Source organism: Cherax quadricarinatus, chromosome 66, assembly GCF_038502225.1.
Source record: "Cherax quadricarinatus isolate ZL_2023a chromosome 66, ASM3850222v1, whole genome shotgun sequence".
Taxonomy (NCBI): domain Eukaryota; kingdom Metazoa; phylum Arthropoda; class Malacostraca; order Decapoda; family Parastacidae; genus Cherax; species Cherax quadricarinatus.
Genome location: NC_091357.1, coordinates 22,048,219 through 22,073,397, shown reverse-complemented (window position 1 = coordinate 22,073,397; position 25,179 = coordinate 22,048,219). Strand labels below are relative to the sequence as shown.

Below are 25,179 nucleotides of genomic sequence, written 5' to 3'. Positions count from 1 at the left end.
GTGAGAGTACCCGGGGCAGAAGTGCGAGTACCAGGGACAGAAGTGCAAGTACCAGGGGCAGAAGTGCAAGTACCAGGGGCAGAAGTGTAAGTACCAGGGCCAGAAGTGCGAGTACCAGGGGCAGAAGTGCGAGTATCAGGGACAGAAGTGCAAGTACCAGGGACAGAAGTGCAAGTACCAGGGGCAGAAGTGCAAGTACCAGGGACAGAAGTGCAAGTATCAGGGGCAGAAGTGCAAGTACCAGGGACAGAAGTGCAAGTACCAGGGGCAGAAGTGTAAGTACCAGGGGCAGAAGTGCAAGTACCAGGGGCAGAAGTGCAAGTACCAGTGGCAGAAGTGTAAGTACCAGGGGCAGAAGTGTGAGTACCAGGGACAGAAGTGCAAGTACCAGGGGCAGAAGTGCAAGTACCAGGGACAGAAGTGCAAGTATCAGGGGCAGAAGTGCAAGTACCAGGGGCAGAAGTGCAAGTACTAGGGGCAGAAGTGCAAGTACCAGGGGCAGAAGTGCGAGTACCAGGGACAGAAGTGCAAGTACCAGGGGCAGAAGTGCAAGTACCAGGGGCAGAAGTGCAAGTACCAGTGACAGAAGTGTAAGTACCAGGGACAGAAGTGCAAGTACCAGGGGCAGAAGTGCGAGTACCAGGTGCAGAAGTGTAAGTACCAGGGACAGAAGTGCAAGTACCAGGGACAGAAGTGTAAGTACCAGGGGCAGAAGTGCAACTACCAGGGACAGAAGTGCAAGTACCAGGGACAGAAGTGTAAGTACCAGGGACAGAAGTGTAAGTACAAGGGGCAGAAGTGCAAGTACCAGGGACAGAAGTGCAAGTACCAGGGACAGAAGTGCAAGTACCAGGGACAGAAGTGCAAGTACCAGGGGCAGAAGTGCGAGTACCAGGGACAGAAGTTTAAGTACCAGGGACAGAAGTGCAAGTACCAGGGACAGAAGTGCTAGTACCAGGGGCAGAAGTGCAAGTACCAGGGGCAGAAGTACAAGTACCAGGGACAGAAGTGCAAGTACCAGGGGCAGAAGTGCAAGTACCAGGGGCAGAAGTGTAAGTACCAGGGGCAGAAGTGTGAGTACCAGGGACAGAAGTGCTAGTACCAGGGGCAGAAGTGCAAGTACCAGGGGCATAAGTGTGAGTACCAGGGACAGAAGTGTGAGTACCAGGGACAGAAGTGCAAGTACCCGGGGCAGAAGTGTGAGTACCATGGGCAGAAGTGCAAGTACCTGGGGCAGAAGTGAGAGTACCCGGGGCAGAAGTGCGAGTACCAGGGACAGAAGTGCAAGTACCAGGGGCAGAAGTGCAAGTACCAGGGGCAGAAGTGTAAGTACCAGGGACAGAAGTGCGAGTACCAGGGGCAGAAGTGCGAGTATCAGGGACAGAAGTGCAAGTACCAGGGACAGAAGTGCAAGTACCAGGGGCAGAAGTGCAAGTACCAGGGACAGAAGTGCAAGTATCAGGGGCAGAAGTGCAAGTACCAGGGACAGAAGTGCAAGTACCAGGGGCAGAAGTGTAAGTACCAGGGGCAGAAGTGCAAGTACCAGGGGCAGAAGTGCAAGTACCAGTGGCAGAAGTGTAAGTACCAGGGGCAGAAGTGTGAGTACCAGGGACAGAAGTGCAAGTACCAGGGGCAGAAGTGCAAGTACCAGGGACAGAAGTGCAAGTATCAGGGGCAGAAGTGCAAGTACCAGGGGCAGAAGTGCAAGTACTAGGGGCAGAAGTGCAAGTACCAGGGGCAGAAGTGCGAGTACCAGGGACAGAAGTGCAAGTACCAGGGGCAGAAGTGCAAGTACCAGGGGCAGAAGTGCAAGTACCAGTGACAGAAGTGTAAGTACCAGGGACAGAAGTGCAAGTACCTGGGGCAGAAGTGCGAGTACCAGGTGCAGAAGTGTAAGTACCAGGGACAGAAGTGCAAGTACCAGGGACAGAAGTGTAAGTACCAGGGGCAGAAGTGCAAGTACCAGGGACAGAAGTGCAAGTACCAGGGACAGAAGTGTAAGTACCAGGGACAGAAGTGTAAGTACAAGGGGCAGAAGTGCAAGTACCAGGGACAGAAGTGCAAGTACCAGGGACAGAAGTGCAAGTACCAGGGACAGAAGTGCAAGTACCAGGGGCAGAAGTGCGAGTACCAGGGACAGAAGTTTAAGTACCAGGGACAGAAGTGCAAGTACCAGGGACAGAAGTGCTAGTACCAGGGGCAGAAGTGCAAGTACCAGGGGCAGAAGTACAAGTACCAGGGACAGAAGTGCAAGTACCAGGGGCAGAAGTGCAAGTACCAGGGGCAGAAGTGTAAGTACCAGGGGCAGAAGTGTGAGTACCAGGGACAGAAGTGCTAGTACCAGGGGCAGAAGTGCAAGTACCAGGGACAGAAGTGCAAGTACCAGGGGCAGAAGTGTAAGTACCAGGGGCAGAAGTGTGAGTACCAGGAGATATACTAGGAGATGTGGCCCGGTGGCCTGGTGGCTAAAGCTTCCGCTTCACACACGGAGGGCCCGGGTTCGATTCCCGGCGGGTGGAAATTCCGACACGTTTCCTTACACCTATTGTCCTGTTCACCTAGCAGCAAATAGGTACCTGGGTGTTAGTCGACTGGTGTGGGTCGCATCCTGGGGGACAAGATTAAGGACCCCAATGGAAATAAGTTAGACAGTCCTCGATGACGCACTGACTTTCTTGGGTTATCCTGGGTGGCTAACCCTCCGGGGTTAAAAATCCGAACGAAATCTCTCTCTCTCTCTCTCTCACCAGGGACAGAAGTGCTAGTACCAGGGGCAGAAGTGCAAGTACCAGGGACAGAAGTGCAAGTACCAGGGGCAGAAGTTTAAGTACCAGGGACAGAAGTGCAAGTACCAGGGGCAGAAGTGCAAGTACCAGGGACAGAAGTGCTAGTACCAGGGGCAGAAGTGCAAGTACCAGGGGCAGAAGTGCAAGTACCAGGGACAGAAGTGCAAGTACCAGGGGCAGAAGTGCAAGTACCAGGGGCAGAAGTGTAAGTACCAGGGGCAGAAGTGTGAGTACCAGGGACAGAAGTGCTAGTACCAGGGGCAGAAGTGCAAGTACCAGGGACAGAAGTGCAAGTACCAGGGGCAGAAGTGCGAGTACCAGGGGCAGAAGTGCGAGTACCAGGGGCAGAAGTGCGAGTACCAGGGGCAGAAGTGCGAGTACCAGGGGCAGAAGTGTAAGTACCAGGGGCAGAAGTGTGAGTGCCAGGGGCAGAAGTGCAAGTGCCAGGGGCAGAAGTGTGAGTGCCAGGGGCAGAAGTGTGAGTGCCAGGGGCAGAAGTGCAAGTACCAGCGGCAGAAGTAAGTGCCAGAGGTAGAAGTGTGAGTGCCAGGGTAGGAGGGTGATAGAGAGTGCCATGGCAGAAGGGTGAGGGTAAGTGCCAGAGTAGGAGGGTGAGGGTGAGTGCCAGGTTAGGAGGGTGAGGGTAAGTGCCAGAGTAGGAGGGTGAGGGTGAGTGCCAGGTTAGGAGGGTGAGGGTAAGTGCCAGAGTAGGAGAGTGAGTGCCAGGGTAGGAGGGTGAGGGCGAGTGCCAGGGTAGGAAGGATGATGGGTGAGTGCCAGGGTAGGAGGGTGAGGGTGAGTGCCAGGTTAGGGGGGTGAGGGTAAGTGCCAGAGTAGGAGAGTGAGTGCCAGGGTAGGAGGGTGAGGGCGAGTGCCAGGGTAGGAAGGATGAGGGGTGAGTGCCAGGGTAGGAGGGTAAGGGGTGAGTGCCAGGGTAGGAAGGATGAGGGGTGAGTGCCAGTGTACGAAGGATGAGGGGTGAGTGCCAGGGTAGGAGGGTGAGGGTGAGTGCCAGGTTAGTTTCCACCACAAGTGCCAAAATAGAGGGAAGAGAGTGCATGCAGTGGAAAGACTCACCTGGAGACCATAAATCCTGGAAGGTGGCACCTAGTGTGTGAGAGAGTGCCTCGTGCAGCTGTGACCCTCTTCCTGCAGCTGTGGCCCTCCTGCAGCTGTGGCCCTCCTGCAGCTGTGACCCTCTTCCTGCAGCTGTGGCCCTCCTGCAGCTGTGGCCCTCCTGTAGGTGTGGTCTTCCTGCAGCTGTAGCAGTCCTGCAGCTGTGGCACTAATGCAGCTGTGGTACTCCTGCTGCAGTTGTAGCACTGCTGCAGCTATGGCACTCCTTCTGCAGCTGTAGTGATTCTCCTGCAGTTGTGGCCCTCCTACTGCAATTGTGACCCCCCTCTTCCTGCAGTTGTGGCACTTCTCCTGCAGTTGTGGCACTTCTCCTGCAGTTGTGGCACTCCTGCAGTTATGGCCCTCCTCCTGCAGTTGTGGCACTACTCCTGCAGTTATGGCCCTCCTCCTGTAACTGTAGCACCACCCCTGCAGTTATGGCCCTCCTGTGGCACTCCTGCAGTTATGGCCCTCCTGCAGCTGTGGCACTCCTCCTGCAGATGTAAACAAGATAGACCCACCTCACTTCCTGCAGGATCACTCCTTCACCCTCATTGGTTGCCATACTTGCAACAACCTCTCCCTCATTGGCTGCAGCTAACAGCAGGATGACACCAGAAGCTCATTGGCTGGCCTGGAGAGGTTTCAACGAATCACAGTCAGTCAGAAGCTATGAGTGATGAGCTGGGTCTTGGACCAATGAGATGAAGGAAGGATAGACAGTGTTGTGGTGAGTGTCAGTGAGGGAGGACGTGTCGTCTCCTCTCACCATGGCATTCCTATACAATTTTTTTTTTCCTTTTTGATTATGTATTTTTTATTTTCTCTTTGGCATATTCCACCAATCCTGGTGCTGGTTGAGGGTTTGATCCGAGGAATTCAGTGATACATTGAACAGTTATGGAGACACTGTCCTTGTGTCAGTTTGACGAGAATTTATTCCTAAAAATCTAATATTAAATTAACTTCTAACTTGTACTTTGTATTTTGGTCATAATTACCAACTATAAAACAGTTATTACTTCACACTTGACATAACTTAGGTACTACCTCATAATACCTAAATATTTCATGTGCATTTATACTTTGAGAAATATTAACCTAAATTATCTTAGGTATTATGTTAGTTACTAGGAAATGTTTTAGTGTTAATTACTAACTAGATTACTGTTAATTACTAACTAGATTACTGTTAATTACTAACTAGTGTTAATTACTAACTAGATTACTGTTAATTACTAACTAGATTACTGTTAATTACTAACTAGTGTTAATTACTAACTAGATTACTGTTAATTACTAACTAGTGTTAATTACTAACTATATTAGTGTTAATTACTAACTATATTAGTGTTAATTACTAACTATATTAGTGTTAATTACTAACTATATTAGTGTTAATTACTAACTATATTAGTGTTAATTACTAACTATATTAGTGTTAATTACTAACTATATTAGTGTTAATTACTAACTATATTAGTGTTAATTACTAACTATATTAGTGTTAATTACTAACTATATTAGTGTTAATTACTAACTATATTAGTGTTAATTACTAACTATATTAGTGTTAATTACTAACTAGATTACTGTTAATTACTAACTAGTGTTAATTACTAACTAGTGTTAATTACTAACTAGATTAGTGTTAATTACTAACTAGATTAGTGTTAATTACTAACTAGATTAGTGTTAATTACTAACTATATTAGTGTTAATTACTAACTAGATTACTGTTAATTACTAACAAGATTAGTGTTAATTACTAACTAGTGTTAATTACTAACTATATTAGTGTTAATTACTAACTAGATTACTGTTAATTACTAACTAGATTACTGTTAATTACTAACAAGATTAGTGTTAATTACTAACTAGTGTTAATTACTAACTAGATTAGTGTTAATTACTAACTAGATTAGTGTTAAGTGTCTTGCAACATTCAACTTTCTTAAGCAAGTTATAGTAATGCAAACTTTCTTCAAACTAGAGTAGTTACAACTCATTTTAATTAACACTAATCTAGTTAGTAATTAACATTAATCTAGTTTGTTAATAATTAACTGTAATCTTGCTAGTTAGTAATTAACACTAGTTAGTAATTAACACTAGTTAGTAATTAACACTAGTTAGTAATTAACACTAATCTAGTTTGTTAATAATTAACTGTAATCTAGCTAGTTAGTAATTAACACTAATCTAGTTAGTAATTAAGATGCAACTTGATCCTCACTAATGTCCACAGAAGATGCATGACACCAGATTGTTATTATAATCTTCTGGAGGCGCTAAACCTGTATGAGTATACAGCACCTGTGGGGGGTGGATGGAATGTATTCAGGCTTAATTCAGGGATCCAAGTCCCTAGATCAAGAGCCCTTCACCAGCATCAAGGAACCTCCCTTGACAGGACAAAAATAGCTGGTGAGGGGCTCTTGATCCAGGGGAATTGGATCTGTGCTCCAGTTCCCTGAATTAAGCCTGAATACTTACCATCCCCCCTTCCCCCCACATGCACCGTATAATCCTACGGGTTTAGCACTCCCCCAAAATTATAATAATTATAATAATCTAGACACTAGTAACATGAAGAAGGTAACAATGTCTAAGTCACCATACACAAGCTGTGACAAATGCACCGTGTCACTCCAACCCTTGAGGTTTAGTGAGTGAAGTTATTATTAACAAAGACTCCATAAGGTTACAACACCACACTAGTAATATACTGTATATTGAAGCTGTGAGTTCTTCCGGATGCAATGGATTTTCTCAGAGGTAAGTGGAAGCATCATTATATTTGCCAATACAAGCAAATGTAGTTTTCACTTATTGCTAAAATTATTTAAATTGCTGTATATACTGTATTTACCATATACAGTATCAATTATTTTATTTCCATAAATACAGTACATGTATGGCTTGAGTTATTTTTCAGATGTTCTTGTTGTGTGGCTTCTTGCTCAGTCAATGTTCTGCACAGGACAAGAAGAAGGTTAGTTGTGTCTTTTATGAATAAGTCACATGTACAACACCTGGTTATCTGTATTGGTAAAACATTTCTTGAGCACAACACGTTTTTTTTAATCTAGTAGAGGCACCTGGAATAAGTGTTCAGTTTCTTAGCTTTGATAGGTTTTCAGTCCTATGACCTTGTTTTATCTTTGATAGATTAAGACTAAGAGAATGAGCAAATTACCTTTCCATTTCCTCCAGTCAGCTGAATTTTAGATTAAAAAATCTGTGCTGGGAAAACTTATTAATAGAGACCCAGATGGTGAAAGAGTTAAGATAATGCGGGACCCTATGTCTAGCCCTTATATAGTGTCATATGGATTACGCTTGCTCTTCATGGTACTCTGCCTTGACAAAAAAAACTGAAAGATAGACTGCAAATCACCCAGAACAAAATAGTAAGATTCATCCTGGACCTGGGACCAAGAGAACATGTAGGCCAGGATGAATTACAACAGTTGGATATGCTGAATGTTGAAGACAGAGTAAAATAACTGAAGTTAAATCATGTTTATAAAATTGCTCACAAACAATGTCCAGAATATCTTGGTGTCAATTTTGTCAAGGTTGAGAACCAAAGTAATCATAGTACTAGGGGGAGAGAGCACAACTTTGTAGTACCCACAGTCAGTGGCCAGGCTTCACACCTTTTATTGTACAGTAATAGAGGAATGGAACAGACTACCCGCACATGTCAAAGCCAGTCATAGCATGAACCAGTTCAGAACAGAAGAATGCCAAAAGGTGTCTGATGAATGTAGCTACAGAAAGGGAGGGGAATGATTTTTTATTTTTTAGCTAACACGTGTGTAATTTTACCTTATTCCTACTAATGACCCTCGTATTGTAGATCGTCTTTTTAGTACGATAATATGTTATCTCCATTATAGAATAATAATAAGATATTATAACCTTTATATTATAATAAGGTAAAAGGACCCCAATGGAAGTAAGTCACTGACTTTTTTGGGTTATCCCAGGTTCTCTACACACATGCTATGTATGATAATCTATGTAACTGTATTTGTGTATACCTGAATAAACTTATTTAACTTACTGTGTAGATAAATATTTCTTATGGCAGTAGCAATGGATATAATTCAGTAATTTTTTTTTTCTGTAATTACTACAGTGCTAAATGACTTGCACATTTAGCATTTTATATAGTTTAGTATTATAATAGCTGAAAAATTACATTAGAGATCTCAAAAAAACTGATTAGATGATTTGTCAGTAATTTTTCTGTAGAACTTTGGTGATTTTTAGTTGAACTTGAATAAGTAGTAAGGTATTCTATGGAACTTAATAAGTTTAGTGAATTACATTTGTTCTCCCACAGATAATTTCGTCTTTGTGATTCTGAACCAAGAGTCGTCTTTGCATTACAATGCTGCTCAACAGTTGGCCTCCAACATTAGTTTACAGTCCAAGCAGCTTGGTGTAGTATGTCATAATTAATTTTGTTGGACTTTGAATGATAATGCAAAATATATGTTAATCAAAACTAACTCTCAAACTTGAGAAATCTAGACAAAGTTTGGTCCATCCTGGGCCTTGGTTTTCTAACCTCTCTTCCCTGACCTGGCTTTCTCACCCTATTCTCTCTTACTTGTGATTTCCCAAGAGAATTTAAGATAACATTTCCAAACAGCGTATTGTTTGAAGTATGAAGGTCCTTGAAAATTCATGAGGCATGGGTTTTGAACATTGTAGTGAGGTGGTGGCTAAAGGTAATGTGAGTGTTATGGTTTGAGAACAGTGTGAGAATACAGCATCATGAAGAGAATTCTGAGCATAGAAATTAAAATGGTGTTAGATCACGAAGGGTATAATAATTCAAAGGGCTTAGGAGGGGTAATTAAGGTGGTTTGGTCATGTGGAGTGGTTGAAGATGGATGTGGTGATGGATGGTAGGGGTTAGCCCAAGAATGGTTGGAAGGAAGGAGTAAAGGAGGTTTTAACTTTCAGGGGCTTAAGCATCCAGCAGGCTTGTATAAGCATGTTAGATTAAAATGAATGGAGACAAGTGGTTTTTAATGGATGGGCTGTTGGATTATGAGCAAGGTAATATGAAAGGATTCAGGAAAACTGGTTAGCTGGATTTGAATCCTGGAGGTGGGAGGTACGTACATACAGTACCTGCATTCTGAAGGAGGGGTGGGGATATTGCAGTCAGAGTAATCCGAATTGTGATGTCACCACACTTCTGGCAAGACAGAAATTAAATGAATGATGGTGAATGTTTCTTTTTCTGGGTCACCCTGCCTTGGATAATCAGTGAAGTAAAAATTAAATTAACCATATAGTGGTACATTATTTTCCAGTTTGGACATACTGTACACCTGTCTGTACCTCATTTATTATTTTGCTCTCTACATAATGCACCATTGTCTAAAGAGCTATTTCCTGACATTACAGTTGTATAGAACAAGATGTCCAAGTGAAATTATTTCCTGACTGGAATTGCTCAGTACGTACATTTGTGTATGAAATTACCATTTATGATTACAATGTGTTGGTTTATTGCAGCCGTGCGTAGTCCATGTATCGTCAGAAGACTGGCCCACCCTGGCTACCTGGACATATTTTCCTCTCCTGGAGAGGTTAGTCAGACTCCAGATGGTACCAGTTTTACCCTTCATAACCCTGCCATTTCATACACCAATGAAATTCCATAGTACAAAAGCCACATGTATTTTTGTCATTTTAGACTATAAACTTCTAACTTTTTTGCCTGTATTACGATAAATTGTCAGTTCTCTCATCAGGACAGGTTGACTCAAGAAGAAATGTATTTCCCTTAACCAAAATAGCTTTCTCTTCAGAAGGGTGCAGACTGTTGTCCAGTATTGACCTGTTGAATTGTGCTATATGGCTTCCTTCTTTGCTGTTGACCTGCTCACACTTAAGCTAACCTGGCAAATCTTAGACTGCTTGCTGCCCATATGTTCTTAACACACTAACACACATTCCTGCCCAAACCTTTCAGCACTTTCACATCCTAGCCAGTTTTTCTTTGGTTTCCCCTGTGCCAACATTGGTAGAAAATCTTTGACCTATGTAGTTTTGTTCTCATTTATACAGGATTATTCTTCCCTGCCATTTTGCATGCTATCCTCTTAACTACAGACATCTTGTCTCTTGTAAAAGCACTCAAATGGGTGACTGTTGAAGGTGCCTTTAACAGTTGCTCTGGCTGCATGCAATGGGTGCCCATATTTTGTTCATGCCAATCATTTTTAGTCTTTTAGCTTATGTATTTATATAGTGTTTTTTTCCATAGTGGTTTGTTATAATTTTTTTTATAGAAAGAGGACAACCTAACCTAATGTAGAAATTTGCTGCAAACCATACATGAAGAATCTACTTAAATACTCAGAGGACAGACTGCATTTTTAGTTTATTAAGATTTTTACATCATCTTCAAACACACCAAACAAGTAGTTTTTATAAATTTCAAAGACTGTTGTGACTAATAATGATGAATTTTTCTTCACTGTTAGAATTTTCATATGAAAAAATTAAATCTCATATACTGTAGTTTACCTTTTATATTATTACCTAGGTTTGTGGGCTTCTAAATTAGTCATAAGGCACTCGTATAAACAGATATTTTAAAATCCAGTAAATACATTCAGCCCATGGATTAATTTCTGCACAATTTTTATAACGCTGTTAGTAGCTGTGCAAGATAAATAGTTATCTTGATGATGCATTTTTTTTGTTTTCCCTACACACTGACTGTCTCCCACCAAGGCAGGGTGACCAAAAAAAAAAAAAAAACTTTTTACATTTAGTAATTTATACAGGATCTCACCTTCAAGGACCATAACATTGTATCAATCGCATCTGCTAGAAAAATGACAGGATGGATAATGAGAACCTTCAAAACTAGGGAGGCCAAGCCCATGATGACACTCTTCAGGTCACTTGTTCTATCTATGCTGGAATATTGCTGCACTCTAACAGCACCTTTCAAGGCAGGTGAAATTGCCGACCTAGAAAATGTACAGAGAACTTTCACGGCGCGCATAACGGAGATTAAACACCTCAATTACTGGGAGCGCTTGAGGTTTCTAAACCTGTATTCCCTGGAACGCAGGAGGGAGAGATACATGATTATATACACCTGGAAAATCCTAGAGGGACTAGTACCGAACTTGCACACGAAAATCACTCGCTACGAAAGCAAAAGACTTGGCAGACGATGCACCATCCCCCCAATGAAAAGCAGGGGTGTCACTAGCACGTTAAGAGACCATACAATAAGTGTCAGGGGCCCGAGACTGTTCAACTGCCTCCCAGCACACATAAGGGGGATTACCAACAGACCCCTGGCAGTCTTCAAGCTGGCACTGGACAAGCACCTAAAGTCAGTTCCTGATCAGCCGGGCTGTGGCTCGTACGTTGGTTTGCGTGCAGCCAGCAGCAACAGCCTGGTTGATCAGGCGCTGATCCACCAGGAGGCCTGGTCACAGACCGGGCCGCGGGGGCATTGACCCCCGAAACTCTCTCCAGGTAAACTAGACCCTTTTCCTGCCATTTTAGTCACCCCTTATGAAATGCATGGTGCCGACACATTATTTCCATAAAATAATAATTTGTGTATTGGTTAAAGGTCATTGTTATGCTCAATATTGACAAACTTTGTTACCAGGCTGAGTGACCAGCATGGTAGTAATAGCTCATGGGTGGTGCTGTTGGAGGAATGGACCACAGTCAGGTTGGAGAAACTCCTAGGCATCCTCCAGCATTATTCTCCCACCCTAGTAAGTACTTATGTATACTCTGAAGTTTAATTCTCTTCTTGCAGTGATTGGAATCATAAGATAGTACAGTGGACCCCCGCATAACGATTACCTCCAAATGTGACCAATTATGTAAGTGTATTTATGTAAGTGCGTTTGTACGTGTATGTTTGGGGGTCTGAAATGGACTAATCCACTTCACAATATTTCTTATGGGAACAAATTCGGTCAGTACTGGCACCTGAACATGCTTCTGGAGTGAAAAAATATCGTTAACCGGGGGTCCACTGTACTTACTATAGTGACTTTTGTAGTTTCTCAGTGTTAAGAACATTGTGGAATTGTGCATCATGTTAATTTAAAGGATGTTGAATTACAGTACATGGATTTAAAACTAAGGATTGATTGATTGTTTATAATCCTCTAATAATGATTCCTCTTACAAGATTTCCTCTTGATTTAGTTTTAAATGTTTAATATTTTATTCTTTTCGTTCTTAACTCTACACTTTTATAGTGGTTTACTATAATATTAATAAAAATATATTTAGTATGTCTGTATACTATATCATATGACATAAGAAATGACCTATTTACTTAACGGCCTCTGTATTTTAAATATAATTTGTTTTTTCTTCTAACAAAAATAGAGGATGTAGTACATTGCTCACTTGTGTTGCCCCTAAATATTAATAATGCTCTTGTATCATCTCTTATCTTTTCAACATATTTTGCAAAACTCTGTAACTGCCAGTCATTCTTATCTTTTGCCTACCAAATTGTTCAAGCCATCTGTTACAATAACTAGGATCCATTTCTTGAATTATTTCTTCAGGTTTGCTTCAAAATACATCCTTTGTATATATGACTTTTTACAGCCTCTGTTTATTGGGCGAGCAGTGAAAGACCGAGAGGAGACCATAATTCACCATTTTGCACGTGTGGACCATGATCATCCCTTCCTCTACCCAGACTCACGAGCAGGAATGGTCCTATCTGTACCACTGCTTAACAGGTAGTTTTCTCTTTACAGTTTCCAACATTATTTTGTTTACTTATGCATGTACACATTACAGTAAGTCCTCACTTAACCCTTAAACTGTCCAGACGTAGAGCTATGTTTGCTCGCGTAGTGCTCCGAATGTAGATCTATGTTTTTTTACGTGCTTTCTTATGGAGAAAATCAAGGTCGGAGTGCTACTCGCACATAGATCTACATTTGGACAGTTTAAGGGTTAAGCGAAATGATGTATAATGAAACCAGTTTTACCATAGGCTAGTTGATGTAGACATTAAAGGTGCACAGTGTACCTTTAGCACTCATTGCAACAGGGTTAAATCAAGGAATAAATATTTGCAGAGTGAAAATTGTAAGGAACACCGCCTACCACCATGCAGTTCAAAAACAAACAAACAACAGATATGGCAGGCTCGCCAAGTGCTTTCGTACCACATCGTTTGTCGTTGATTTGTATGGTTATGTACTTTACAAATTTTTATTTTTCAATAAATTGTATTCATTCATTTTCCAACTCGCTTACTGCAGTTCAGGGTCGCAGGTGGCGGGAGCCTATCCTGGCATCTCAGGGCACAAGGCAGGAACCAACCCTAGACAGGATGCCATTCCACTGTAGGGCACATGTGCACACACCCACACTCATTCATACTGGGACAATTTAGACACGCCAGTTAACCTAACGTTAATTGGTGTGTGCAAGTGGGAGGAAACCAGAGTACCCAGAGAAAACCCATGCAAACATGGAGAGAATGTGCAAACTCCACGCACACAGTGACCCTGGCTGGGAATAGATTTTTTCTCATTGTTATAATAAAACGACATTGAATGTAATGACATTAAGTGAGGACTTACTGTATAACCAACCTGCTGCCAGTCTTTAGGTAAAATTTGACCGATACAAAAACTCATTCTTGATGTAACTTGATTAGGCTCTTCCAACTTTCCAATTCGAGCTCCCTAGAATTTTCCTCCTGCCAACCCCTCAAGGAGGCTCCTTGATGCTGGTGAGGGGATCTTGATCCATAAATGTAATAATCCTTCTGCCAAGTATCTCTATTTCCATGGGCCTTCGAAAAGTTAACCAAGGTGACCTATAGGGTAAAAATCCCACCCTAAACTAGTCCTGAATTATAAAAAAAGTCAGTGGAGATTTCTTATTACATTTTGACACGATTTTAACATGCATCTCCAACTAAGTTGACATTTATGTACCACCTTCCCCATGATGCAGAGACCATATCACATTTCAGCATCAGGCTGATTACAGTTGGGTAGAGCACCTGTCTTGCACTCGGTACACAGAGGATCAAGCCTCCATAACTCCTCCACTGATTGACCTTCACAGGTTTAGCACTTTACATAAATATACAGTAAAGATAAGGCCATGATGCTTAAAGGGGTTAACTGATCTACACCCACTTGTGCACTTCAGATGTTTCATTATTTTTATTATAAATAGCCCAACACTTATTGACTAAGAAAGAATGATCTTTTTGTACTATTTTACTGAAGTAATAGCATAATGTTCGATATTTTAAGAATTAGTTATCAGGTAAAATTGAATTTTTCTCATTTTGAATGCAGGCTTGCTCAAAGATGGTCCAACACTTCCATGCAGATTAGCTCAGACTTCACAATAGATGCCCAGTATGAGTTTGCAAAATTTGTCCAGTCATGTGAAACTGAGCTGAGCCACCATGAAGGTTTTTGTATGCAAGAAAAGCCAGGATGTGCTGTGGTGTTTAACCCAACCAGAAAGTGTGTGAGTGAAATAGAACATGTATTGAAGATACAATATGCTCATTTTCCATTTCATATTAGACACTGGTGCTGCTCTACACGTCATAAACAGTTTATTGTAAACGGATATTCATCTCATTTCTGTATTACAGGAAGAAGTGGTACAAGCACATGATATTCATTTTGCTGTGAAGAGTTGCACACAATTTCATGCAGAGCGTCTGCCCATTATTCAAGCCACCTGGTTGAAGGATGCCACCAACTATGCCATCTATAGTGATGTTGAAGGTTTGTTACAACAGTTGGTGTATTTTTAATGTAATGCAGAAAAAAGCACACTGCATACTCAATTGGAGGTTATGGGTTATTAATATACTTAGCCGAAGAAACAGCTTGTCACCATTCAGTTCCAACGCTCGCATGCTTACTGGATGCTCAATCCTCGATCACTTCAAACTTTCACCACCTCCCTCCAAGTCCTTCCTGTGATGACCTATACCCCTCCTTCCACCCTGGATTTATGTGCCCTGTTGTCCTGTTTGACTTCATCCTTTCTAAATGGCCAGACCACTCTTGTAACCTCTTATCCACTTTCTGAATTATACAATTTGAAACTCCACAACATTTAATTGCTCTCAGATATGATATCTCCATTGCCTCCAGAGTCCTCGCTGCAACACTAAAAGACACGTTACCCCACATCCATCTAAAAATGTTAGTATACCGTAATGTCTATTTGTATTTAAAAATAGTCCTCTTCTCTCCTGCATACCCTAATCAGAGCCTTGCTAAATGTTATGTGCTGATTTCACCATTCCACATCTTGCAGTACTGTAGTACTGAAGAAAGTCAATATTGTAGCTGGAACAATTCAGTTAACCTACAATTCACAACTGATTTGCAAGGGTTGTGATTTTTTTTCCCAGTCCTTCACAGTAATAATGTGTAATGGAAGTAGGTTTATATTTATATTCCAGTATGATTACATTATTTTTACTTTTTAACTGGCCATCTCCCACTGAGGTAGGGCGAATTGAAAAAGAAGAAACACTTTCACCAGAGGCCCGCTGATACTACAGTTCAGATGCCCTCCAAACTACAAATATCTCAGTGTAGGCACTGTACTTTCCACCTTCAGGACTCGAGTCCGATTAACAGGTTTCCCTCGGTCTCTTCACAAATGTTACCTTGCTCACACTCCAACAACTCGTCAAGTTCCAAAAACCATTTGCCTCCATTCCACTCTTAACATGCTCTTACACACCTGCTGTATTTTTTTTTTTTTCATGACAGCAGACTCCCACCAAGCCAGGGTGACCCAAAACAAACACTTTCACCATCGTTCACACAATATCACTGTCTTTGTAGAGGCGCCCAGATACGACAGTTTAGATGTCACTCCAAATAGCTAATATCCCAAGCCCTTCCTTGAAAGTGAAGGCATTGTACTTCTCGCCTCCAGGACTCGAGTTCAGCTAACCAGTTTCCCCAAATTCCTTCATAAAATATTACCTTGCTCCAGCAGCTTGTCAGGTCCCAAAAATCATTCTTCTCCATTCACTCCTATCTAACACGCTCACACATGCCTGCTGCATATCCATGCCCCTTGCACACAAAACCTCTTTTACTCCCTCCCTCCATCCTTTCCTAGGACGACGACCCCTACCCCCCACTACAGATTTATACACACTCCAAGTCACCCTATTTTGCTCCAACCTCTCTAAATGACCAAACAACCTCAATAATCCCTCTTCAGCCCTCTGAATAATACTTTTAGTAACTCCACACCACCTAATTTTCACACTACAAATTCTCTGCATAATATTTACACTACAAATTGCCCTTAGACATGGCATCTCCACTGCCTCCAGCCTCTTTCTTGCTGCAGCATTCACAACCCATTCTTCACATCCATATAAGTGTTGGTACCACTGTACCTTGTACATTCACTTTGTCTCCTTGGATAACTTTTTTTTTTTCTCTCCAGATACCTCAATGCGCCACTCGCCTTTTTTCCTTCATTTTTATGGTTAACCTCGTCCTTCATAAACCCATCTGCTGACAGATCTTCTAAACACGTTCACTTCTTCCATACTGCCTCCAATGTGATATCCAATTTTTCTTTACCTAACTCATTTGATACATTCATCACCTTGCTCTTATCTATGTTCACTTTCAACTTTCTTAACACACCCTGTATCATTTATACTTATTTATTTTAAAGTTTTCTTATAAAAATTTCCAGCTCTGACAAATTTTTGAATAGCGCATTGTCAGAATCAAGTTGTGTTTAATATATATTACAGAAGTGACTCGAGACAACCAAGAGACTTGATTGCACCTTATTAACAGATGCAGCTTTTGGGACAGTGTCACTGGGGATCCCAAACACTGAGAGAGGTCACTGTGGCAAAACTATGGCTATCATCCGTCGGGTGGCACAACTTACCTCTGTCCAGTGGCTGGCTGTGGTAGATGATGACACCCTTATCAGGTCAGTTTGATACTGTCGTTTTCATCCATGAATGTCTTGTATGTTCTTAATTGAATTTTTCACCACTGTAATCCGTATTTAGCTCTAGGGAGAGATGCAGATTCCTGAATTAAATACTTTCTTCTTGAGATGTGATGTTGCACTGCACTGGAATAGCACTTGCCAAGGGTACATTTGTCTTTTGCATTTAAAATAAGTAAGGGGTGTGACTTGGCTCCAGTTTGTCTACATCACTGTTATAATGAATGTCGAGTTGTACAGAATGTTTGCATTCATGTGACTCCAGTCAGCTGTTTGCCATGCTGATGTATAAATATTTCTTTTAATATCTGCTAGTTATTTTGTGTAAGAAGCTCTAAACCCTTTAGGATATCCAAAAAAAAACAACAACAAAAAAAGTAATTAATCTCTTTCAGTGTTTCTCGTCTTCGTACTCTGTTGTCATGTTATAATTCAAAAGACCTCGTAGCTTTAGGCGAGAAATACGGTTATGGGGCAACAACCGCGCGAGGATACAGCTACATTACAGGCGGAGGAGGCATGATCTTCAGCAAAACTTTGGTATGTTATTAAAATAAAAAAAATTTTGGTCTATAAAATACATGGAGAATTTCCAAGTAATTTTCTTATTTGCACATAAAATAATGCTATAATTGATGCGATTGGCACAGGTGGAGCAGCTTGCAAAGCCTGGCATGTGTGAATGTCCCAGCAATGACATTCCAGATGACATGTTCCTTGGAATGTGTCTCAAGCATGCCTCGGTTCCTATCATCCATTCTTCATTATTCCATCAGGTAAATTTTTAAACCTATATACAGTGTAATAACTCTGCAGTCCTTGAAGAGTGAGTATGCGAGAGAGTTTTGAGAGGTGTGGGCTCGCCTATTTGTGGTTGCCGGGGTTGATCCATAGCTCCTGGCCCCGCCTCTTCACTGATTGCTACTAGGTCCTCTCTCTCCCTGCTTCATGAGCTTTATCAAACCTAGTCTTAAAACTGTGTATAGTTCGTGCCTCCACTACGTCACTTTCTAGGCTATTCCACTTCCTGACAACTCTGTGGCTGAAGAAATACTTCCTAACATTCCTTTGACTCATAGGAGTCTTCAACTTCCAATTGTGACCCCTTGTTTCTGTGTTCCATATCTGGATCATCCTGTCTTTGTCCACCTCGTCAATTCCTCGCAGTATTTTATGTCGTTATCATGTCTTCCCTGACCCTCCTGTCCTCCAGTGTCGTCAGGCCGCTTTCCTTTAACCTTTCTTCATAGGACAATCCCCTTAGCTCTGGGACTAGTCTTGTTGCAAACCTTTGCACTGATGACATTGATAGCAATATAGATTAGTGAGAAATGGTGTTGCATTGCCAGTATTTCTAATTATAAATGAAAGGATAGGTTATGTTTCAGTTCATAATTATACACACAGTTAAGTTATAACAGAGGCTTGTTCTTCCATTAATGTAATCCCCTGTTCACATGGTATGTATATTGAATTTCATGGGAGGTTAGGACCGGTAATCAGTCTGCATCTGTATAACTGTTCTCTATTCTTCTAGGGTCGGCCTGTGGATTATCCAGAGGAGCTGCTGGAAGGAGAGTTGCCTGTATCATTTCACAGATATTGGATGCTGGAGCCAATGCAAGCGTTTGCTCGTTGGCTTGACGACAATTCACCTGCTGGGGATTCCTCTTCAGATATTCACAGTGAACTGTAGGTGTTTCTCTAAGATGCCCTACCTATTAAGCATTCATCTAGATACAGCACTTATTTTAGGTTATCAGTAAACGTGTTGAAAGCTGGTAGTAAAATAGATTAAGATATTGCCTGCACAAAGAAGAAGTGTCAGTCATTAGTACAGTATATTTAATAATAAATTAGCACCTTGATTAACTTGTGTTGCTGTTATTTCATTAATGGGGGATGAGTGCTAAACCCATAGGGATCATGCAGCACCTGGAAGACTGGGAGGTAATCAGGTTTGAGCCCCCAAAAAAAAGATTAGTCCATTTCATTGGATCAAATCCCCTCAGTGGCATCAAGGCACCTCCAATAAGGGATTTGTTTAACAGCTGATATTCTCGCCACGTTTAATATTGCAGTACCAGTTCCTATCAAAGGAGGTTCTTTGATGCTAGTGAATGGACTCTTCATACAAGGAATTGGACTTTCCTCCCCCTTGGATTTAACCTGAACACCTCCCATTTTTGCAGGCAGTGTGACCCCTGTGGGTTTAACACTCCCCTATGAAAGTAATAACATAGTACTAGTTATAGTGGTATACTATACTTTGTTTTTATACTTTTCATTAACGAGTTCATCACCTCCCTATGGTATAATCATGACCCTTCATGGGAGGTTCCTTGATGCTGGTGAGGGACTTGATTGGACCTGGGCTCCAATTCCTTGACTAGTGTGAATACATTTCCCTAGGCACTGTCCCCTGTGGGTTTAGTGTTTCACCCATAAATGAAATGTAATATGTAATCATGCAGAAATGCTAAACCTGCAATAGTTATACAGTACCTGGGGAATGGAAGGTAGTCAGATTTGATCCAAGGAAAGAAAGGGTATCTCTTGATCTAAGGAATCAGTGTCATGACAGTATTAAATTAACACTCATTAAAAAGTTAATGTAAGAAAGTGTTTAAAGTACTGAATAACCAGATGGTTTTAGTTCTTTGCAAATAAAACACACACACTTCAAGTGGAGTTCCTAGATTCTGGTGAAGGGTTCTTGATCTAAGGAACTAAGCTATTCTTTTCCTTGGATCAAAGCCCATTTGCCTCAAGAGAAGCACTGTATGCTTCCTATGAGCTTAATGTTCTCAATTAGTAAAGCAAGGCTAGCACAGTTATTCATCATGCTAGCCACAAATGTCAATATATAGATTTTAGGTGTTGCTTGAAAATAATTGTTTTATTATTTTAATGTAAATTCTAAAATATATAACAATATATCTATAAATATATACAGTAAATAACTGGCAAAACAATTATGCTATAAATAATTTTAATAAACATCATAATAATACAACAGCAACATTTATAGGAATAGAGGAATGATAAGTAGCTGTAGTCTATCAGCACAACTCTCAGTATTATGGACACAACACCATCAATGTGTTTTTGGCTGTGCTTATTAAAAAATAAATGCTACTACAACAATGACTATAGTCTCCAACATCCTGGTGCATTATAGGATATTGTGTAAATTTTTACAAATTAGGTGTTGGCCATTACCCAATATTTTTTACAAACTAGAGTATATTACCCCTAATTAATGAACATTGATAAGGCTTGTCACAAGCCTATGTATACTGTATTACAAATAAAGTGACTTGTATACACCAGAACACTGCCGTGTACATGAAGTCAGAATAAGCCATTAGGTCTGGAACAGCTGAATTTTTGTTACAATATACTGCCATATTTATGTGAGGGATAGGTCCCCCTGGAGTGTATTGGATGCCGGGAGCACGTGAACTTGCTGAGCTTTGCTGAAATTGTAAACTTGTCCTGGAGTAAATGGCTGGAGGCGTGGTACCGACGATGCAGTCCCTACATACTCCATCTTCCTCCCGCCATCTGTTGGTAAAAAGTTTTTATTTACAAGCTTTGATATTACTACACTGCAAAAGTTGTACTGGGCATTAAATGTTAAAGTAAACTAATATAACCTCCACACTCACACTGCTATAAGATTTTGTAGGTAAAAATTTTTTTACTGCTCTACCCTACACCCCCACCACTTCATCTGCAGGAGACCACTACTTTCTTTGTGCAAAATTACTTGTATATCCTGACTGACAGCAGACTTAAAAAAATACCCTCTATATATTGTAAATATTGTCTTGCCATTGAGGAGTTAACATACAGTACGAGCTTCATTGAAAGATGTAACTCGTATGCAAGACATGAATGCTAATGTTAAAAAAAATTATTAGGCATGTTTTTGTGTCATTTTGCTAAGAGTCAGACTGACCCAAATACGTAATTTTCCTCTGGTACTGTGGTGGGATGACCATCGTGACTCCTACAACTTTAAAGTACAGTGGTTGTACCTCTTCTTACCCACCCTAGTATAGTGGAGTTGCCTTAATGATAATGAAGGGCTCTTGATCCAAGGAATTGGAGATGCTTTTTTTTTTCTCTCTGATCAAACCAGATTCCCTGTCCCTAAAGGACTCCTATGGGTTGAGGACTTCCATGAATAATATAATCTCTAAATGATCTATAAACAAGAATGAATTTGAAGTAAAAAAAAAAATCTCCATTGCCTGCCAAGGCAGGATGACTCAATAGAACAAAACTCATTCAACTGCTCTTTCCAGATCTGACCCCTATGGGTTTAGTGCTCCTGTCATGACTAATAATCCACAACATTCCCCACTCCTCCTTCAAGATGCAGTTACGGCCCTACCCACCTCCAGAACTCATGTCTGGCTAATCAGTTTCCCCTTAATCCTTTCATAAAAATTACCTTGTACATTCCACCGAATTTAGCCCATCCTCTAAACCACAGACAACAGGCATTGTTGTAAAAACAGTCAAATAGGTGGTTGTTAACAAAGCCTTAAATGTCACTAGAAATATGACAGTTGCATGAGCAGCGTGCAGCGGCTGCCCATTTCATGTTCACATAGCAGAATATTTCATCGTCGTACATCTTATATTTATAGATTTTTTCCTCTTGCCTAGCTTATAACCCTCTGAATTATACCTGCAGTGAGTCCACATCACCTTTAAGTTTCTAAGCTCTAAATTCTCTGCTAGATACTCACACCATACATTAGTTAATACAATAATTATAATTAAAGAAGTGTTAGCAGTAGAATACCTGAGTAGAAACTAGGTGATGTATCCTAAGGCATTTATGCTTTCTAGACTATTACTTTAGTGTATGTGTATATGTTATTACACTCGCCATTCAAAGGTGTATAAACCACTGACCTAGAAAATGTAGAGAACCTTCACTGCATGCATAGATGCCAAATTTTGGACAAAATAATTCTCTATTAGAGCAGGAGGCACAGTAGAATGTGAAAGTATTTCAAGTGAGATGTACAGCTGAAGTAAATGCATAAAGATAGGGCTACATAAGCATCTAAGGCCAAAGGCTTTCCCATAGCTTATGAGATATCAAAATTGTTAATAGACCCCTTTCCCTCTGCTTTCATCTTCCTATAACTGCTAGAGATCAGTGCCTATAGCTACAAGCCTGTATGAGCCTTATTGTTTGTATTATCACAACTAAGCACTATGAACCTTATGAAAAAAAAAGAAACTAGTTTTCCTGAAAATGCAGCCATCCATACATCTTGTACAAGTAAACACAAAAAGTTACCTTTGCTGGTAGTGTGTTTGGCGTCTGCTGGGATATATTTTGATAATCGTACAGACGGTAATGGCAAAAACCCTCCAGTGAGAGGCATCACATCCATGGTGACACTCTGCCGTAGCCCACCCTCCAATGTCAGGACCCCTGCAAAAGGTATAGTTCCAAACCTAGTAACAGAAGGCATAACATAATAAGCATGTCAAATCAACAGTGGTTGTTGCAATCCTGACACACACTTCATTTACCTGCAGTCCTGCCACACACTGCCCACATAGTCTGGTCAGCCAGCACCTCATACATGATGGAGTGTTGTGATGCCTGTGATGCACCAGTCCCATCTGTCTCAGTGGATGGAAGCTTTGAGGATACTTGCTGTAAGGCAATGTGCAGGTGGCACATGTTTCCTGCACGACACAGCTCAGACCCCTTGCTGGGCTCCACCCGTGCACGAATGGTGTACAGGGTCTGTGGGTAATGTGCAACATTACTGAACTATGACACCATTAAGTTTTTATATTTTGTGTTAGGTAGGAGTCAATGAAGACAAATGGTTTTGGGGACCTGACAGGCTGTTAATGTGTGAGCAGGGTAATATTTAGTGAAGGGATTCAGGGAAACCGGTTATTTTTATATAGCCGGACTTGAGTCCTGGAAATGGGAAATACAATGCCTGCACTTTAAAGGAGGGGTTTGGGATATTGGCAGTTTAGAGGGATATGTTATGTATCTTTATACATATATGCTTCTAAACTGTTGTATTCTGAGCACCTCTGCAAAAACAATGATTGTGTGTGAGTGAGGTGAAAGTGTTGAATGATGAAAGTATTTTCTTTTTGGGTCACCCTGCTTCGGTAAGAGACGGCCAACTTGTTGAAGAAGAAAGAAGCTGCCCTGTAATTATACTTGTAATGCTTTCATATTATGGAGTACAATTAATATATATATACATAACTTGTATATACCATACTAGCATTTAAAATATATTTATACGCTACAGCACAAAGCATGATGTCAGCACTTGCCTTATAATCCTGAAGTTCAAATGTATAGGTGTAGGTTTTAAAGTCCTCTGGGAGTGGTTGAGAGTTTTCATCCAGTGGACGATAGCGAAGTGTGAACCCCATCTTGATCACTGGTGTTTCATCCCGTGTGTAGTCTACTTCCATTCCCCACATGTAACTAGCAGCTTGATCTGTGCAGACCACCTACAGTCCAAAGGGCATTTTCTTTTTATTAAATATACATGCTAACACATGCCTGCTGCATGAAAAACATTTAATGTGGGCACAGGTAATATGATTGTCTAAATTCCATGTGACACCTGGGAGAACACTTAGTGTTAAGAAGATGAAGTTAAAATATTAATGACTGTATATGTCTTACCAGAGTCTGTGTGGGAGGGTGGAGTGGTATTAGCTTGAAGTGTTGTTCTGGGTCCATTAGAGTCAGTGATGGACAGGACAGTTCCACTGCTCGGCTCACCAGGCCAGTTACTGTCACCTGTCAGCAGTGAATCATGCTTCACAACCAAAACATTACATGGGAATATAATTTATAACAGCTCAATCTTTCTTTTACACTGTTATTTCAGTTTAATTCCTTGTATGGAGGTGCTTAGCTGCTGCGAACAGGCTCTTGATTCAAGGAATCAGATATACTTTACCCTTCCTCAAATCTAAGCTGGATACCCCTCATACCTCCCATTCCCCACGAACCATACGACTCGCAGGTTTAGCTGCTGTTCCCTATTAATATATGTTCATTTGTTGTAATTAAATCTGATTATATAATAAGTACTTTCAGCAAGCAAATTATTTGTGCCACAAAGACCGTTGTACAAATTCTCACTTGGACAAACTTGGAGGTGTTGGCTGTGTGCAACTTGTGTGAAGACATGAAGGGAGGTATGAAGTGGACATCAATATCTAATCGGTGGTCAATTAAGGGGCTGCTGATGGCTACCTTGAATGACAAAATAAAAAGGAAGAGATCAACAATTAAAAAATTTATATACTTTTTAAGAATGTTAAATATTCATTCTTCATTAGAGAATTAAATTATGGTAAACAGCTACCAAAACATCTACTTTAAGTCACTGATGTTTGAATATGAAGCACCAGATTATAAAGTCAAACTCCACTTATTGAATTATATATAGTCAACAATTATCATGCATATTTTTTCTTCTATCCAATACATGTATACGAGTAAAGATCAAGGGGCTAGTAACCCCCCTTTTCCTGTATATACTACTAAATTTAAAAAGAAACTTGTTTTTCCTTGTGGGATACAGCCGATGCATTGAAAGATGAGTAAAGACACAGTACACTATATTGTAGAGAGGACAGAGATACATACAGTGTGCTCAACAGTTGCAGCATCTCTCTGTGGTCCCAGGTCAGCCAAGACAGTCAGTGGAACAGCAATGGAAGAGAAAGGACACACTTCTGGCAGCACTACTTCTAAGTCTCTCTCCAGTGTATCATTATTACTCTCATTATTTTCACATTTCACAGACAGGCCGCGGGATGTGCGAAGTTTAACCAAAGTATCCTGAGAGAAGAATGCACAATCTGTCTTATAGAAAAAGTTATAACTTTTTTTTTATGGTTTTATCTGAAAGGGAAAATTACAGTACATTCATTTTTAAGTGTTCATTGCAGGATAGCAAATTTTCGGCTCAGCCATCTTCAAGATGCCAAGATTTTATTTCATATTTCTGTATAGCCCTTGTGGCTTAGCGCTTCTTTTTGATTATAATAATAATAATTATTTCATATTCTGTAGTCTCCTATACATAATGCAAATTTTACCTCTTGCTACATTTAATGTTGATGACATCTTTATAATAGTTAATAAATATAAAGATTTAAGACCACTAAATCTGGTATTTTATTCTGGTAAATATTTAATCACTTTGTA

The 25,179-nt window shown here is 40.9% G+C and overlaps 3 protein-coding genes across 13 annotated transcripts in view; 1 reads left to right on the top strand and 2 right to left on the bottom strand.

The window, feature by feature from the left end:
• Positions 1 to 4,437, bottom strand: part of sl (small wing phospholipase C gamma 1) — a 59,881-nt gene extending 55,444 nt beyond the window's left edge. For both annotated transcript variants that reach the window (XM_053798933.2, XM_053798932.2), the window contains exon 1: positions 3,864 to 4,437. The gene's annotated coding sequence lies outside the window, so the exon portion shown is untranslated. The remainder of the gene's footprint in view (positions 1 to 3,863) is intronic.
• A 122-nt stretch (positions 4,438 to 4,559) lies between these two features.
• On the top strand, positions 4,560 to 20,085 carry LOC128704022 (beta-1,3-glucosyltransferase). 10 transcript variants are annotated; one of them, XM_053798948.2, is made up of 13 exons: positions 4,622 to 4,712; positions 6,481 to 6,680; positions 6,841 to 6,897; positions 8,257 to 8,360; positions 9,447 to 9,520; positions 11,575 to 11,686; positions 12,543 to 12,679; positions 14,267 to 14,444; positions 14,575 to 14,710; positions 16,775 to 16,916; positions 17,333 to 17,477; positions 17,588 to 17,713; positions 18,475 to 20,085. In XM_053798948.2, the coding sequence occupies exons 2-13, from the start codon at positions 6,665 to 6,667 to the stop codon at positions 18,631 to 18,633; spliced, it is 1,386 nt and encodes a 461-aa protein (XP_053654923.1). In that variant the 5' UTR covers positions 4,622 to 4,712; positions 6,481 to 6,664; the 3' UTR covers positions 18,634 to 20,085. The 10 variants fall into 10 exon arrangements, with proteins under 10 accessions (XP_053654928.1, XP_053654923.1, XP_069955332.1 ...); XM_070099231.1 differs by having other exon boundaries at positions 4,639 to 4,799; XM_053798949.2 differs by having other exon boundaries at positions 4,639 to 4,821; positions 6,488 to 6,680.
• The window catches only part of SIDL (SIDL trafficking protein particle complex subunit 10), a 29,696-nt gene continuing 24,332 nt past the window's right edge, over positions 19,816 to 25,179 (bottom strand). The window contains exons 17-23 of the mRNA XM_053798934.2: positions 24,616 to 24,810; positions 24,106 to 24,219; positions 23,641 to 23,757; positions 23,280 to 23,462; positions 22,503 to 22,722; positions 22,264 to 22,401; positions 19,816 to 20,504 (exon numbers count right to left, since the gene is read on the bottom strand). Of these exons, the coding sequence (XP_053654909.2) occupies positions 20,350 to 20,504; positions 22,264 to 22,401; positions 22,503 to 22,722; positions 23,280 to 23,462; positions 23,641 to 23,757; positions 24,106 to 24,219; positions 24,616 to 24,810 (1,122 nt within the window). The 3' untranslated portion in view covers positions 19,816 to 20,349. The remainder of the gene's footprint in view (positions 20,505 to 22,263; positions 22,402 to 22,502; positions 22,723 to 23,279; positions 23,463 to 23,640; positions 23,758 to 24,105; positions 24,220 to 24,615; positions 24,811 to 25,179) is intronic.